The 15,239-nt window shown below is 31.7% G+C and overlaps 3 protein-coding genes across 4 annotated transcripts in view; 1 reads left to right on the top strand and 2 right to left on the bottom strand.

Annotated features, from left to right (window-relative positions):
• LOC127707552 (perlucin-like protein) overlaps positions 1 to 15,239 on the bottom strand; it is a 204,840-nt gene that overhangs the window by 118,021 nt on the left and 71,580 nt on the right. The gene's annotated exons all lie outside the window — the stretch shown is intronic.
• The window catches only part of LOC127709646 (glutamate receptor 3-like), a 73,697-nt gene that overhangs the window by 14,616 nt on the left and 43,842 nt on the right, over positions 1 to 15,239 (top strand). The window lies entirely within an intron of this gene.
• LOC127707551 (perlucin-like protein) lies at positions 8,673 to 13,007 on the bottom strand. The gene is made up of 6 exons (XM_052212146.1): positions 12,890 to 13,007; positions 11,835 to 11,986; positions 10,921 to 11,024; positions 9,990 to 10,071; positions 9,219 to 9,432; positions 8,673 to 8,745 (listed from the first exon to the last, which is right to left on the bottom strand). Exons 1-6 carry the CDS (start codon positions 12,979 to 12,981, stop codon positions 8,742 to 8,744), a joined length of 648 nt encoding a protein of 215 aa, XP_052068106.1. The 5' UTR covers positions 12,982 to 13,007; the 3' UTR covers positions 8,673 to 8,741.

Here is a 15,239-nt window from a genome sequence, read left to right as displayed (position 1 = left end):
CATTACAAGTCAGAGAAAAACATGACCTTTTACAATGCCAAAATATAGGTATCGACAGAATGTTGGACTATGAATATACATATGTATAAAGCAATAATGTTTAGTTGGATTTTAATTTATTGATAATAGGGGCATGGTTAACAGCATCGCCGTTAAAATTAGGATGTGCTATCCCGTTTTTAATAATTTTTATGGTACAGCCAAACTTCCAAACCGAATCTTTGTATCTATGAAAGATATTTGTAAAGGTTTTTAGTAATATGTGATGACGCAATCGTTGACGTAATAATTTACCAGTAATACATGGACTACGTCAGACAAGGGCATATCGAACGAGTTGGGATATATAAACACCGTAAGATGGGGCCAAATAAACTAATCATAGATATCAGGATTAAAATTTTGTACGCCAGTCGCGGCGCGTTTCGTCTACAAAAGCTCATCAATGACGCTCGAGTTAAAAAAGTTAAAAAGGCCAAATAAAGTACGAATTTAAAGGGCATTGACCAAAAATTCCGAAAGGTTTTGTCAAATATAGCTAAGGTAATCTATTCCTAGGGTAGAAAATCCTTAGTATTTCGAAACATTCAAAGTTTTATAATGTATAATTATGACCACATCAATGATAATTCATGTCAACAAATAAGTGCTGACTACTGGGCTTGTGATATCCTCGGGGAGAAACCTCCACCAGCATTGGCATCAACCCAGTGGTTGTAAACAAACTCATCATAAGGGAGACGGATTTATATAAGTTCTTCTTGTTTCCGAATCCCTGTATTTCTATTGTATAATTGTAATTTGTGCACTTTTGAAAAAAATAAAATATTGTTTAAACTAAACTCATCATAGACACCAGGATTCAACTTTTGTACGCCAGACACGCGTTTAGTCTACAAAAGACTCATCAGAGACTCAAAAGAACATCTACCAAAGTGGCAAAGCAGCGGTCATGAAGATCAATACCAAAAGTAAACAACCAATAAAGATGAAAGACACCAACATAGAAGAACTAGAGAAGTTTAATTTTCTCGGAAGCAGTGTCAATATAGAAGGGAGTATAGACGCTGATATGTAATAAAGAAAGCTAGTCATCTTGAACATTCTAGGGAAAGTATGGAGTGCCAAGAACATCTCAAGAAGCACAAAAATGAAATATTCAACTCAAACGTAAAATCGGTGCTCTCCTATAGAGCAGAAACATGGAGAACAACTAAAACAATATTGTCAAGACTCCAAAGGTGTATCGACTACTGCCTGAGGAGAATCATGAACATCAGATGGTTTGGCAAAGTAAGAAATGAAGACCTATGGAAAAGAGCTGACCTAGAGCCCATTGACTTCCAAATCAAGAAAAAAAAATGGTTATGGATAGGCCACACACTGCGAAAACCAACAAGCAGCATTACAAGGCAGGCTCTTAAATGGAACCCTCAGGGAAAAAGAAACAGAGGAAGACCAAGAAACACCTGGCGCAGGGACACAGAATTTGAAATAAGGCAACAGGGATACAACTGGAACACTTTAGTAAAACTGGCGCTAAATCGAGTTAGATGGAGGAAGTTCGTCAATGGCCTATGCTCCCCGGAGGAGCCAAGGGCCTAAGTAAGTAAAGTAGTAAGAAGATAATTGTAGACTTGTTGAAGACTATGTAACAAGCAACTGATGGAAATAAAGAAATTTTAAATAAAAAAAAAAAGATAATTGTATAAACTCTCATAAATTATTTCATGTCGAATCTTGATACATTGGAGGCAAAAAGAGGAGAAGCAGCAACAGTAGATTTTTGAAAGTTCAAATCTTGTTAATCCATTTAAAATATAGAAATTAAAGTAAAAAATAAAACCTGAGGGAATCGCATGAACTTCAAACGGATCGGGTGCGTCGACAAGGTAAAACTTTCCGGCTATGCATACATTATCTGTCATACGATTGACGTTCTCTAAAAATGTCAAAATAGGAAATAGGACACATTCGGTAAATATAGATCAGTCTTCTATTATTCTGGTTTTTAAAGATCGCGACAACATGTCTCGTGTTAGTTGAGTCAAAGATCGTATCAGTCAACCAACACGTAATCGAAAATCATAAGTCCAATAAAAACAAAACATGGCCAAAAATAAAAATGAGGAAAAGACAATCAACAATTAAAAAACATTACACAGAAAAGTAAAGATTGATTAACACGGTAGTGAACTTAGATGATTCGGAAGTGTAAAACTTGTTGCTCAAGTTAGTAAAAATCAGGTGATAAGTCGCCTTAGGTAATGTGACAATCGGATTTTTCTAAACCCCCGTTCACATACAAAAGATATTTAGAGGTCAAAATTGGCCTTAAATATAATTTTAAGGCTAAACCTTGACCATTTGTACAGGTAAAAAAGTATCTTGATAGTCTGTTGAATTTCTTCACAATTTTTGTTGACTCTGAACGATCAAGACCGAGAGATATTGTATATGTACATTTGTCTATTGATGATGATTATTTCTTTTTGTCGTTGGTTTACTGCCCATTGACCATACCTCTTTTATTCAGTAATACTATATAATGTGATCACAGACACAACGGATCAAAACAGTTGTGCTATGTAGTTATAATATTGAATTAAGCTGTCAATTCTGATCTTATGTTTCATTCTAGCAAACAGTAGCAATCCTAATTGGTTGCATGGTAAAACATTGGATTATTTTTTGGGGGGGTCATTACGGGGATCTGTCCATTTACCTATAACCCACATATCCTTTATTCATATTTCTTAAGAGCTTAAAAGCCTTCTGGGAATTTTCAAAATCAATTCTATAAATAACTATACTGTTTTGTCATTATATGTTTTATTCATGTTATTCATCGACTACTTTTCTATTTCTTTTTGTAATACATCTTTCATCTGATAAAAAAAAAAAAGAAATGAACAGTTTAGCACTTTAACAATATACAGCCATACACTTGTTAAATATTCATGTACAATTTAACAAAACTAAAAATTAAAAACGTTTTAAGTTTCTATGTCTATCTTATGAAAAGTATACTTTGCAATTTTATTCTCAAATAAAAGTGATGAACTGCCACCCACTGTACGTCATAAGATATGATAAAGTTTCGTCAATTTTACTGTTGATATAGGCTGATATAACTCTGGTGGCATGCAGCATAAAATGTATAGTTCAGGCGTTCTCATAATGAATTAAAAAATAGTTTATTTTCTTAATTCTAAAATATTTGCACATATGAAAGTATAGAATATTGTTCAAATATATTGCATCTTTTTCTTGTCATTTCATTTCATCAAATTAAATAAGAAGGGCTAATAAAAAATTTTGAAATGGAAAGATTTGTTCAATTAACAATACAACCAAAGATAAAGTACACACCTAACATCTTTCTTGCACACAAACATATGTGTTTGTGTACCGCATGGGTAGTCGCCCCATTTACCAGTGTTTGTATAAAACATTCCACAGTTTCCCCCTACATTTTCTGGTTCGTTAGGATACCAGTTGAAATACGTAGTCGGAGCAAAATCAACTGCATTGATCCAATGTTTCGAGTCTCCATCCGTAATACCAAGCCAAAATTTTTCCACGTCTGAAGAATAAGAATTCGAAATTTTTATGAAACATTTCAGCTATGATATATAAGTCCCCTTGAAGTCTTCTCTCCTTTTCCGGAAAAAAATTGATTTAAATGCACAATACTTTATTTTAATTGTGACTTTAAAAATCTATTTTAACTGTTGGACTGTAGTTGCAATCATTTTATTTTTATTTTTTGCTTTGTCACTGGGTTTGTATTCTTTTTTCATTTTACTGTTTGAATGTGGCGGTATATATTTTACCTTTTAACTATGTTTCTAATTATGTATTCTTTCAAAATTTAACTGTATTGTACTCATTTTTATTTTTTATTTTGACTGTGATTGTAATAAGTTTTGTTGTTGCTTTTTGACTTTTTTTTTCTAATAAAAATCGACATGTTCTACATTTAATATATTTTGCTATAATTTAATGATATTAGCTCTGCACATTTATTGTTATTTCAAGTGAAACTGTTGGGTGTGATGATAAAAAAAATGTTTAAAACAAATTCCTTTTAAATTTTGTTGAAAGAAACAAGTGATTATTAAAATCCCCACTGGAAGGCCTCTGACAGACTGAGTGAGCGTAAAATTATTGTTATCGAAAGCCGAATACAAACAAGTTAAAGGTAAATGATTCAGTGTTATTAAAAACATAACTATTACGGTTGTCCACACTGTTCTGGGATTACCTCTATTAAGGTTACAATGTAACACCGGAATGTTTTGATATACTAGATCTATTTTCAAACAGTTTACCACCATTTAAAAATTGATGAAAGTCTTAGCAAATTATACATGCTAAGAAATGGTTCAAAACTATAATCTTAAAACATTATCATTGCTCTTGGTTGAGTATTTTAAAAATATTTGGGGAAAAAATGAATAAAAGTGACATTCATTATATAAGAAAATAATTTTATTTGAAGTAAAGTGGTGAATTGTTTTTTTTTTTAAATATTGTTGAATTTGGGTTGCTGTCTTATTGACCTTTTTGGATCCTACATTGTATAGAAATTACTTAAATCGATTAATCAGCATTCGTCCATGTATCATTTACTTCTTCATAACAATATTGTATTTCAACGCTCTAACATTTTGAGTGTCTCTGAGAACAGGTAATGCAATTATATAATTCTTTCGAACATTTTTTTGTTTTTAAAATTAGAAATGTTAAGTGGACATATCCCTCGAACGCACCGATCATTTTTATTCTGTCTGTGCAAAGGGTGGGACGCCTTTTTAAAAGAATTATTTGCTTGCGAAACAATTTTTTTTTATTAAAGTTTATAGTTGTGTGACCCGAAAATCCCCTTCTCCAAAATAGAATAAAAAAAATCCATACCTAATTATCTTCAGCTACACTTGTTTATTTATACTATTTGATGCCAAAATGTCAGGTAAATTCATGTGATTTTAAGATAAATTGCCACGTGTTCATGTACATCTGACCAGTTCCTTGGTATTTTTTTGTTACTCACAGTCACGTTATTTGCTTCATAATTAATAGAATTTCAACAAATGATCTAACTATATTTAAGGCTAGAAATGTTTCCAATGAACTAAGTGCTCCAAATATTCTAATTAAGATTTTATATTTTAGGTCTAAGTCTGATAGTTTGTTGGACGAAATTTCTTCCAACTTTCTAACAGCTACATGTTTTTCATTTTAGATCTACATGTAGGTTTCATAGAAGAATTTTTTTCCAATTTACTAACTGCCACAAGTATTTCATTTTATTTCTATGTTTGATAGAAGAAATTTCTTCAAATTGACTTACTGCTTCAAATAATTCATTGAAGGTTTTATAGACGAAATTTCTCATGACTTACTACCAAATGCAACAAATATTACATTTTAGGTCAGGTTTGATAAAGAAATTTCTTCCAACCAACTAACAGCTACATGTGTTTCATTTTAGATCTAAATGTAGGTTTGATAGAAGAAATTTCTTCCAACGAACTAACGGCTAAGATTTAATATTTCATTTTAGGTTTTAATCTGATAGGGTTCATAGAAGAAATTTCTTCCAACGAGCGATTAGCTCGAAGTAATTCATATTAAGTTTGATAGAAGAAAATTTCTTCCAACAAACTAACTGCCATAGTATTATATTTTAGGCATACGTCTGATAAGAGAAATTTCTTCCAATGAACTTACTGTTCCAAAAATTTTATTTTGTATCGAATAATAGAAATTTCTTCCATTAAACTGATCTCTCTATGTACTTTTTCTAAGGTCTGAGAGTCGTAGAATATTTTCATAGTTTTACGCAAGTTTCTAATTTTGTTGTTTCTTACAGGGAAGAAATTTTTTCTAACCATTGAAGTTTTCAAAACCCGTTTGCAAAAATTATAAAACAGTTGATGCATTTGGTATTTTTTAATAAATTAACGAATTTTGCATATTACAGTCCGCAAAGAGGACATTCCTGGATTTTCCTCTTTTATTTTGGACTGCATTATTATTATGTGATATCATTTATTTCAAGTTTGATGGGAGAGTTGCTCTCAACATAATCACATATCTTTGAACTATTTAGTGAGAGGACATCATCTATATAGCGGAACGTGAATAAAAGGAAAAGGCTAGCTTCTTTATGTTCCTCCTAAAAAAGAAAGCTCCTGTATGAAATGTATCGCATGATTTTAGGAATAAGTTGACAAGAAGAGGGACACCGTTGGTTCTCACGGGAATGTGATTTTTTTTTTGGAGGGGGGATACGGCCTCCAAAAGAAAGAAATATGTCATATTATTACGTTGATTCTATGAACACTTATGTAATTTTGTTATCAGTACGGTGAAGGAACATCCGATACCTATATTATGGCATTGCACAAGGTCATGTTTTTCTCTGACTGTTAATGACGTCTTTGCGCTAAATCCATTGGATGTTGAATGTGTACTGATTGATAATTTAGTCTTAGATACATGATTTTTTATTAGTTGTTATTGGCTTTGAACTACCTGTCAGTAACTGCGAGTACTCTCAGATCTGTGCTTAGTGTCTTTTTTGTTGTTAGGGATGATGGATGGATATATTACCATGCCACGTCAAGTCTGTGTGTTTGTTTGATGTTTTCTGCTTTGTATCGATCTCCTGAGTTAAGCCTTCTTCAACTAGTTTGTATAGTTTGTTCTTATGTTGTGCTGTTACACCACTGTCACAGGTTCGGGGAGGGTTGAGCGCTCAAAAACATGTTTAATCCCGCCACATTCTTTATGTGCCTGTCCCAAGCCATGAGCCTGTAGTTCAGTGGTTGTCGTTGGTTCATGTCTGTCATATTTGTTTTCCTCAGTTGAATTGTTATAAATTAGGCCGTTAGTTTTCTCAATTGAATTGTTTCATATTTTCCATGTCGGGGCCTTTGAAAGCCGACTGTATGGTATGGGTTTTTCTCATTGCTGAAGGCCGTGCGGTTGCCTATACATTTTGTAATTGCTTACATTCACTTTATTTGAACTTTGGTGGATAGTTGTCTCATTGGCAATCATACCACATCACCTTATTCATATATCCAGTTCTTTATCTTTGGTTGAATTCCAAAGGAGCATAGCGATGGCGACGTAGTTCAAAGTACGAAAGGTACGCAGTGAAACTATGTAACAATGGAACAATGCAAATATTTATCAGAAATGTGAAAAATGCCAAAAGAGGAAATAATCTTTAGGTCTTGATGTTTAAAGTGACCGACAAGATAATTTTATATACTATCATAAATCATTTGGAGTCCAACTTCGCGCCGAAGCCGAGGGCAATAGTTAGTATCAAAGGGACAACAAATTTTCATTACACTCATAACCAGTCATTAAGTGTTTTATTATACCGAAAAAAAAACAACTTTCTAAAAAGTTAACATACACCAAGTGGGATAAAAAACCAAATAGTCACTTTAACATGCTCAAGAAGAACTGTTTTGTTCCTTTTGCCCGTGTGGTATTTGTGAACATTTTATTTACTGTAATAAAGACCAGGAATCCTGGGGTAATAATTCCTGTGCATATAATAAACGCTAGCTAAAATATATTACCGTACACCAAAGCAATCATAGATTATGAAGACGACGACAGTCACATACCATACATTTTTATGTTTTAGTTCTGAAAATATGTCGCACAGTTATAATTGCTTCTGGGTAGTAAAATATTAATTTGAAATTACAACGACAGACACATACAGATTATATCGTTTACAATATTTCAGAGTTAAACGCGTTGGCCAGGCGCTCAAATTCAAGCAGAATAGTCAATGACGTCATTGTTGTCCAATGAAAAATAAGTATGTAAAAAATCCGGGAAATATGTTGATAAAACTATAAACCTGGGTAATAGCCTTTGAAACTTTTGACTGGCAAATAGTCTGTGGAATGCAATAGCACATATATTCCATTCTGTTTTGTATAGAAAAAAAACATACCGAGGTATAATATTTCAACCTATTTGAAGATCGCATCATTCAACCAATACGTACTGGTATGGGAAGAACTTTACATAACGGTGAAGACAGTTCAACTTATTTGAATAAAGAGAGAGAACATACCAAGGGTACAATCAGAAATTATCATAAGTCCAATAAAAACGACGAAAAACAATCAACAATTAGCATAAGTCCAATAAAAACGACGAAAAACAATCAACAATTAGCATAAGTCCAGTAAAAACGACGAAAAACAATCAACAATTAGCATAAGTCCAATAAAAACGACGAAAAATAATCAACAGTTACAAAAACATTACACAGAAGACTAGATTAATTATCTCGGCCCCACCAAACAACTCGGCCCCACCAAACAACTCGGCCCAACCAAACAACCGGTGGTGAACTAAGATGAGTCGGAAGTGTAATACACGTGGCACCTATTGTGTTGGTCAAGTTAGTACAAACCCGGTGATGTTATGTTTCATGCTAGCAAATTGTAGCAATCCTAATTGGTTTCGTGCTAAAAAAAAACTGGATCTCTTTTCAGGGTCATTGCGGGGATCTGTCCATTTACCTATATACCCCACATATCCTTTATTCATATTTCTTTATTCATATTAAGCGCTAATAAGCCTTCTGGGAATTTTTCAAAAACATTGTATAAATAACTCTACTGTTTTGTCAATATGTGCTTTATTCATGTTATTCGTCGACTGCTTTACTATTTCTTTTTATATCAAATCTTTCATCTAAAAAAAAGAAATAAACAGTTTAGTAATTTAACAGTATACATGCATACATTTGTTAAATATTCATGTACAATTTGACAAATAAAAGATTTTAGTTTCTCTGTCTATACATCTCATGAATAGTGTACTCTGCAATTTTATTCAAATAAAAGTGATGAACTGTCACGCACTGTACGTCATATAAAATGATACAGTTTCGTCAATTTCACTGTTAATATAGATCTGATGGCATGCAGCATAAAATATAGTTCATGCATTGTCATAATGAATATAAAAAAAACGTTTATTTTCTTAATCTAAAAATATTTGCACATGTGAAATTATAAAAAAAAAATCAAATATATATAGCATCTTTTTTTCTTGGCATTTCATTTCATCAAATTAGATAAGGAATTAATAAGAAACGCTACTAAAATTAATTGAAATGGAAAGATTTGTTCAATATATAATACAATCAAAGATAGAGTACACACCTAACATCTTTCTTGCACACAAAAGGATGTGTTTGTGTGCCGCATGGGTAGTCGTGCCATTTAGCATCGGCTGTATGGAACATGGCACAATTTTCCCCGACATTTCCTGGCTCGCCAGATGCCCAGTGGAAATACGTAGTCGGAGCATAATCAACTGCATTAATCCAATGTTTTAAGTCTCCATCCGTAATACCAAGCCAAAAGTTTTTCACGACTGAAGAATAACAATTCGAAATTCGAAATTCATATTTAAGAGTTCAATTATAATATATAAGTCTCCTTACTGTCTTCTCTCCCTTTCCAGAAAAGATAAACTTCACTATACAATACTTTATTTTAACTGTGACTTCAAATACTATTTTTGTCTTTTGCAGACTGTATTGAGTTTTTTTTTTTCTATTTGTGTCTGTGTCTATTTTTTTTTACTTTAGCTGTAATAATTAATTATTTTGTTTTGCTTTATGACTGTACATATAGTTGTAATCAGCTATGTTTAACCGTTGGACTGTAACACAGTAGTTACAATCAGTTTTTTGTTGTTGTTTTTTTTTTTTTTTTTTTTTTTTCCACTGCTATTCTATTCTTTTTTGTTTCATTGTTTGAATGTGACTGTAGTCAGCTATAATAGTTCGCATTTAATCTGCGTCTCTAACTATTTATTCTTTCAAAATATAACTGTGCTGTACTCATTTATATTTTTTATTTTGACTGTGATTGTAATAATTTATGTTTTTGCTTTGACCCTAGCTATTACTTTTCTTTAATTTTTACCTTTGAACTGTGACTGTAACCATTTATTTTCGTCTACATCATTTACGTTAACCAAAGACGAGTCTTCTTTCTTACAAAATCTCTAAAGATAAGAAAATAGATAAATTTTATGCAACTGCACAACAATCAGTGAATCTTAACTTATATAAAATAAGGAAATGTGGTATGACTGCCAATAATACAATTATCTATCAGAGTCCAAATTACTTGGATTAACTCAATCATAATTCACTGTACATTGTTTAACATTAAAAATAATTCAAAATCCTATGCATAACATGTGCAATTCTACAAATAATGTATAACAAGAAACTACGGAACTAAAATATTAAGGATCCAAAATCATACAACCAAAGTTGTAACGATCTAACAGGGCGATATCTAACAGCACGACTTTGAACAAGAGTAATTTATGGGGGAGACATTCCTTAATTTTGAAACGAATAACCAACATCGAAGTTCAACAATATACACACTATTCGCATTATCAAGCCATTAAATAGATATGACCAAAAACTCGACTCAAATCAAACTCTTTTTATAAGACATATTGTGACATAAACATTTAATTTATTTTTCCGTTCCCTGAAGTACACGCATTACTTGAAAGATAAAAAAAAAATATTGCATGAATTGTGATAACTTTATGCAATATTCATGAAATATTAAGTTTAAAGGCATCCAAAATAAATATATGAAACAATATTAATATATCATTACTGTTTTCTGACCAATTCTTGCCTTATGAACATCTGTAGAGAGTTATATATGTAATCCTGATACTCCATTGTAATTTTAAAATCAAAGTGCCCAAAAAGGCCCTTGTCATACTTAGTTTTAAATCCTTTTGCATCTCACCCAGGAGAAATCCTGCTTATGAATAAATATCCCTCAAAATGTAAATAGACTTTAAGATTCTCGAAAATCATACCTCTGATTCAAACCATGTTTTCTTGTCTTTAACAAGATAATAACAATGGTCCCGGAAAGACTTCCAACCTTTTTTGCATCCACCATTCAAAACAGTATATTTCGCTATATATGAAAAATAAAGCAAGACGTTGTTTTTCAATTTGCCGTTTTTATCTTACTTTTTTTTATGTAATACCATACTTTATTTCTTTTCAGAGATGACCTTTAAACATGCCATTATTTTTTTTAAATTTGGCTTTTAATGTTAAAAAGAATATTTCTTTTACATATGCATGTACGTGATAGACTCATTTGATCATATGAAATATTCTGAACGACTGAGTAGTATGATAGTAGATAAAGGCAACAGTAGTATACTGCTGTTCATCATGTTCAATAGGCTATGGGAAAGTTCTAACCAATACTATCCTGAACGACTTTGTCAAGTTTTTTAAGCTTGACAATGACAAGAATGAAAGTTTTGAATTATGAAGTTAACTCGTTTAGATTATACCTCATATGTGTCAAATGAAATAATCAATTGTTTTATAGTTTGTATTAATGCTGTCTGTGGATCTTTTATAACGTATATCCTAGTTTTATGATTACTTGGAAGATGATATAACGATTCAACAAATACTATTCTAGGATTTACAAATTTACAATGCTTTAAAAGTATCAATTAGATAAAGATCAATTTGGTTTAAAACATATTAGTCGCCTGCCTTGGCTTAGCATAATTAAAAATTTACTCTAAGCTCATTTTGTAGAAAATATAGAGTTAAAAACTTTTTAAGAAAAATGTGTAATTGAATTTATAACGAAAGATTGCTGATGTTTAAAATATCTAATTTTAATTTCACTATAAAAAAAACCCTCGTATAAAACGTTAGCCTACATTTAAAATAGCAAAAGATCTTGGGTAGTACTCACCTTTAAGGCCAGTTTTCAAAGTGTCGACAGATTTCGTGAAAGCCAGGATATGATTTTGAAGTTGTTCAATGTTTTTACGTTCTTCATTTGTGTAACACGAATCTAGAGCATTACCCGCTATTACAAACACCAACAAAATAAACAGCTTCATTCTTACAAAAAATAAATAGAATAATTATATTAAGTCGTTGGCTGCTGCCTGTCATATTTGTTTTTCATTTATTGTTTCCGTTAAATTATAATGTTGGTTTTCTCGTTTGAATTGTTTCAATGTTGCCATGCCAGATAGCTGGTCAACGGAATGGGTTTTGCTAATTGTTGAATGCCGTACAGCGACCTATAGTTGCTTTCATCCACACCCTTTTCAATTTCAGGTGGGTAGTTGTTAAATTGGTAATCATACCACATTTTTTTTTTCAATCTGAACAAAATTAAATTCAATCTCAATATGTTAACATTTTGCTCTGAATTTTATTTTTACAAACGACTCATCAGTGGCGCTCGTATCAAAACAGTTGGACGGCAAAAATCAAATAAAATGACAGAAAATTCCGTAAAGTTGTGCTAAATACGACTAAGACAATCTAAACCTGCGGGGAGACAAATCTTAGTGTTAAACCCTTAGTGATAAACCAGTTTCATTCTTTGCGTGGCTTAGTGAATCGTTGGTGATTAATTAACCAATGTGTGAGCATTGATCAACTAAACATGATCAAATTTTAAAAAAAAATGTTCACCGCTGAAACAATGTTTGCACAAAAATATATACATTCTATAAATCTAATTGAATGAAAACAACTTATTTGGTTAATTTCGTTCAGCAATTTTCCTCACCCGCAATTTTTGGACCATACAACATAAGATCATTTCGACTGTTTTCGCATTTCGCAAGAAGAGTAAAGGCCTTCTTTCGCAAACGGCGCTGGGCATTTCAAATACTTCGTTTTAATGCAATTTTAGGTTGATGTCAAATACAATGTTCTAAAGAGTGTTCATATTGAGTTTCTATACGGCAATAACAATTTTGATAATAATAAATTAATATTAAAACTTACCTTATTCTACTAAAGTTGTTTGTATTTTTTCTGTGAAAGGTATTAGTGCTTACATCTACTGTACACAGTTTATCTGCACATGCCGCAGTCATTAAAAAGAAATTTGATTTTACCGTAATCTGAGACAAAAGGTGTTATGTTTTAAAATGTTATTTCCGTGTAAAAAAAAGGTACAACACATATCGATATTGGTAATTTATTTCTTTATTGGAAATTCCAAAACCAAATTACATTTAAAAAAAAACAATTGCAGCACACCAGGTACTGAATAAAAATTAAATGCTTACTCCTCTGCTCAGTCTTTAGTTTTCTATGTTGTCTTATGTGTACTGTTGTTTGTATGTTTGTCTTTTTCAATTTTAGTTTATTTTCGACTTATGAGTTTGATTCTCCCATTGGTATCTTTCGTCTCTCTTTTAATTTTAGTTTTTTTGTAAGGTTTCCGTTCCTCTTTATTTGTTTCTGTGTTCGTGTTGCAAAGGCTTTGTTTTTTTCTATGTTGTGTTTTTTCGACTGTGTATTCTTTATTGCTCATTGAAAGCTTCTTGTGTGTGCGTCCTTTTTCTTTAAGGTTTGTGTGTTGGTGGTTAGTATTGTTGTACTGTCCAGTATTTTCGGTGATTCATGTTATCCTGTCTTATGAATAATTGAGATTATTATATATCAATAAAGTATTATAAAGTTGGTATGTTTATTAACTTTAATCAAAGTGCGACATGCAGCTCGATCTATGTACAACTAAAGACAAATACATGTATACGCTATTGAATGAAATATACAGATATTAGTGTGAGTGTCAACGCCACTACACACGCAAATTACATGTGTACAACTGATATTCTTCAAATGAGTTTCTATTGTTGATATGTTATTGGAAGAATTTAAATCGCAAGATATATTTAGTTGAATGAACATGAGTATAAAGTGCAATGATAAATTATATTTCCTACTGTTTTGAAAAGTGTAGAAAAGAGAAATGGTTCTGAGGTACAAAGTTAGTCCATTGCTGACTATCAAAAGTTAATGGCAGAAAACGATTTTTACAATTTTAACTGGCGATATAAAACTTTGCAATGTGTCAATATGTGATAATAACTGAGATATAAAAAAGCAAACATCAACACTGAGGTTCTTAAATGCACATAAACATTCAGCCGGGTAAAACTTAGTTTTTTTGTTTAGTTTTTATTTTTGTTGTTGTGTTTTAAATCTTGCCCACCCTCTTTCCATCTTGAAAACAAAAAGAATATAAAAGAACTAAAAAAAATCAGTACAAAAAAATGTTACTGAAAAATGCAGGTATTAAAATATATATCACTTTTAAACAATATTATAAGCAAGTCTGTCCTTTATTTTTAGTAGGATTTCACAGCTTAAAGGATGGTAACATAGTAAGACGTTGTATAACAAAATTCGTGTTGATCGCGACAAGATGTAACAACGAGTGATCATATAAAGAAGTTACATTCAGTGATGTCAAAAACCACGAATGGAGGACGAGATTCTGGCAGCTACAAATAGAATATGTCATTTGTTTATTATGTTTAAATAAACGAATCTTATTGATATAAAAATAAGGAGATGTGTGTGGTTTGCTTGTCAATTAGACAACTATCCACCAGAGACCAAAGCGTGCGGAAGTAAACAATAATAGGTCACCGTACGGCCTACAGTAATGATCAAACCAAAACCGTGCAGTAAGCTATAAAAGGCCGCGACAAATTCAAAAGAAAAAACAAAGATTATTTTGTAATGTCTTCTTCTTTCATAATGTATATTTTCCAATAATATTGTTAGGTAAGATTCGGTATTCAATAACTGTGTTTCCAAATGACTGATTGATCTCAATGTGTAGCTCGTAGTCCCCTGAACAGATTTTGAAATTAATAACAAGAAGTATATATTAAAATATAGATGTGTAGTAGTACGAATTTATAGGTTTGTTGTCAATCTGGTTTTCTGTTTGTACGTTGCTTGATTTTTGTTCTTATTGTTGACGTTTAAAATTATTCTGTTTATAATTTTGAGATAAAGACTTCCACCTGACTGACAAGCAATACACCTTATTCTTATAATAATGTAAACGTGTGTATAATCTCGTGTTCCTAATCAGAACAGGACTAGAAGGATCTTTCAAGCTAAAGGTTGTTAATGACCAATGAAACCGTTTCTTCCTTTTGTAGTTCAAATGTATTTCACGAGTACATTTTATCGTCTACACTTCTGATTTACAGTGGACCATCTTTTGACCAAAGCAGGTCCAGGTTTTAAATTGTTTGAAGTAATTGTTGTACATTTTAAAACTGTTCAATCATTCACACACGAATAGTTGTGGTTTTGTATTAGATTT

The sequence above is a fragment of the Mytilus californianus genome, unplaced genomic scaffold (assembly GCF_021869535.1).
Source record: "Mytilus californianus isolate M0D057914Y unplaced genomic scaffold, xbMytCali1.0.p SCAF_7, whole genome shotgun sequence".
Taxonomy (NCBI): Eukaryota; Metazoa; Mollusca; class Bivalvia; order Mytilida; family Mytilidae; genus Mytilus; species Mytilus californianus.
This window is presented reverse-complemented; position numbering and strand designations above follow the sequence as displayed.

Coding starts and splice junctions, on each gene's coding strand:
- LOC127707551 (XM_052212146.1), bottom strand. CDS start 12,981: ATGACTGCGGCATGTGCAGATAAACTGTGTACAGTAGATGTAAGCACT. Junction 11,987..12,889: donor AACAACTTTAGTAGAATAAG/GTAAGTTTTAAT, acceptor ATTTTTTGTAAG/AATGAAGCTGTTTATTTTGT. Junction 11,025..11,834: donor TTTGAAAACTGGCCTTAAAG/GTGAGTACTACC, acceptor TTTCATATATAG/CGAAATATACTGTTTTGAAT.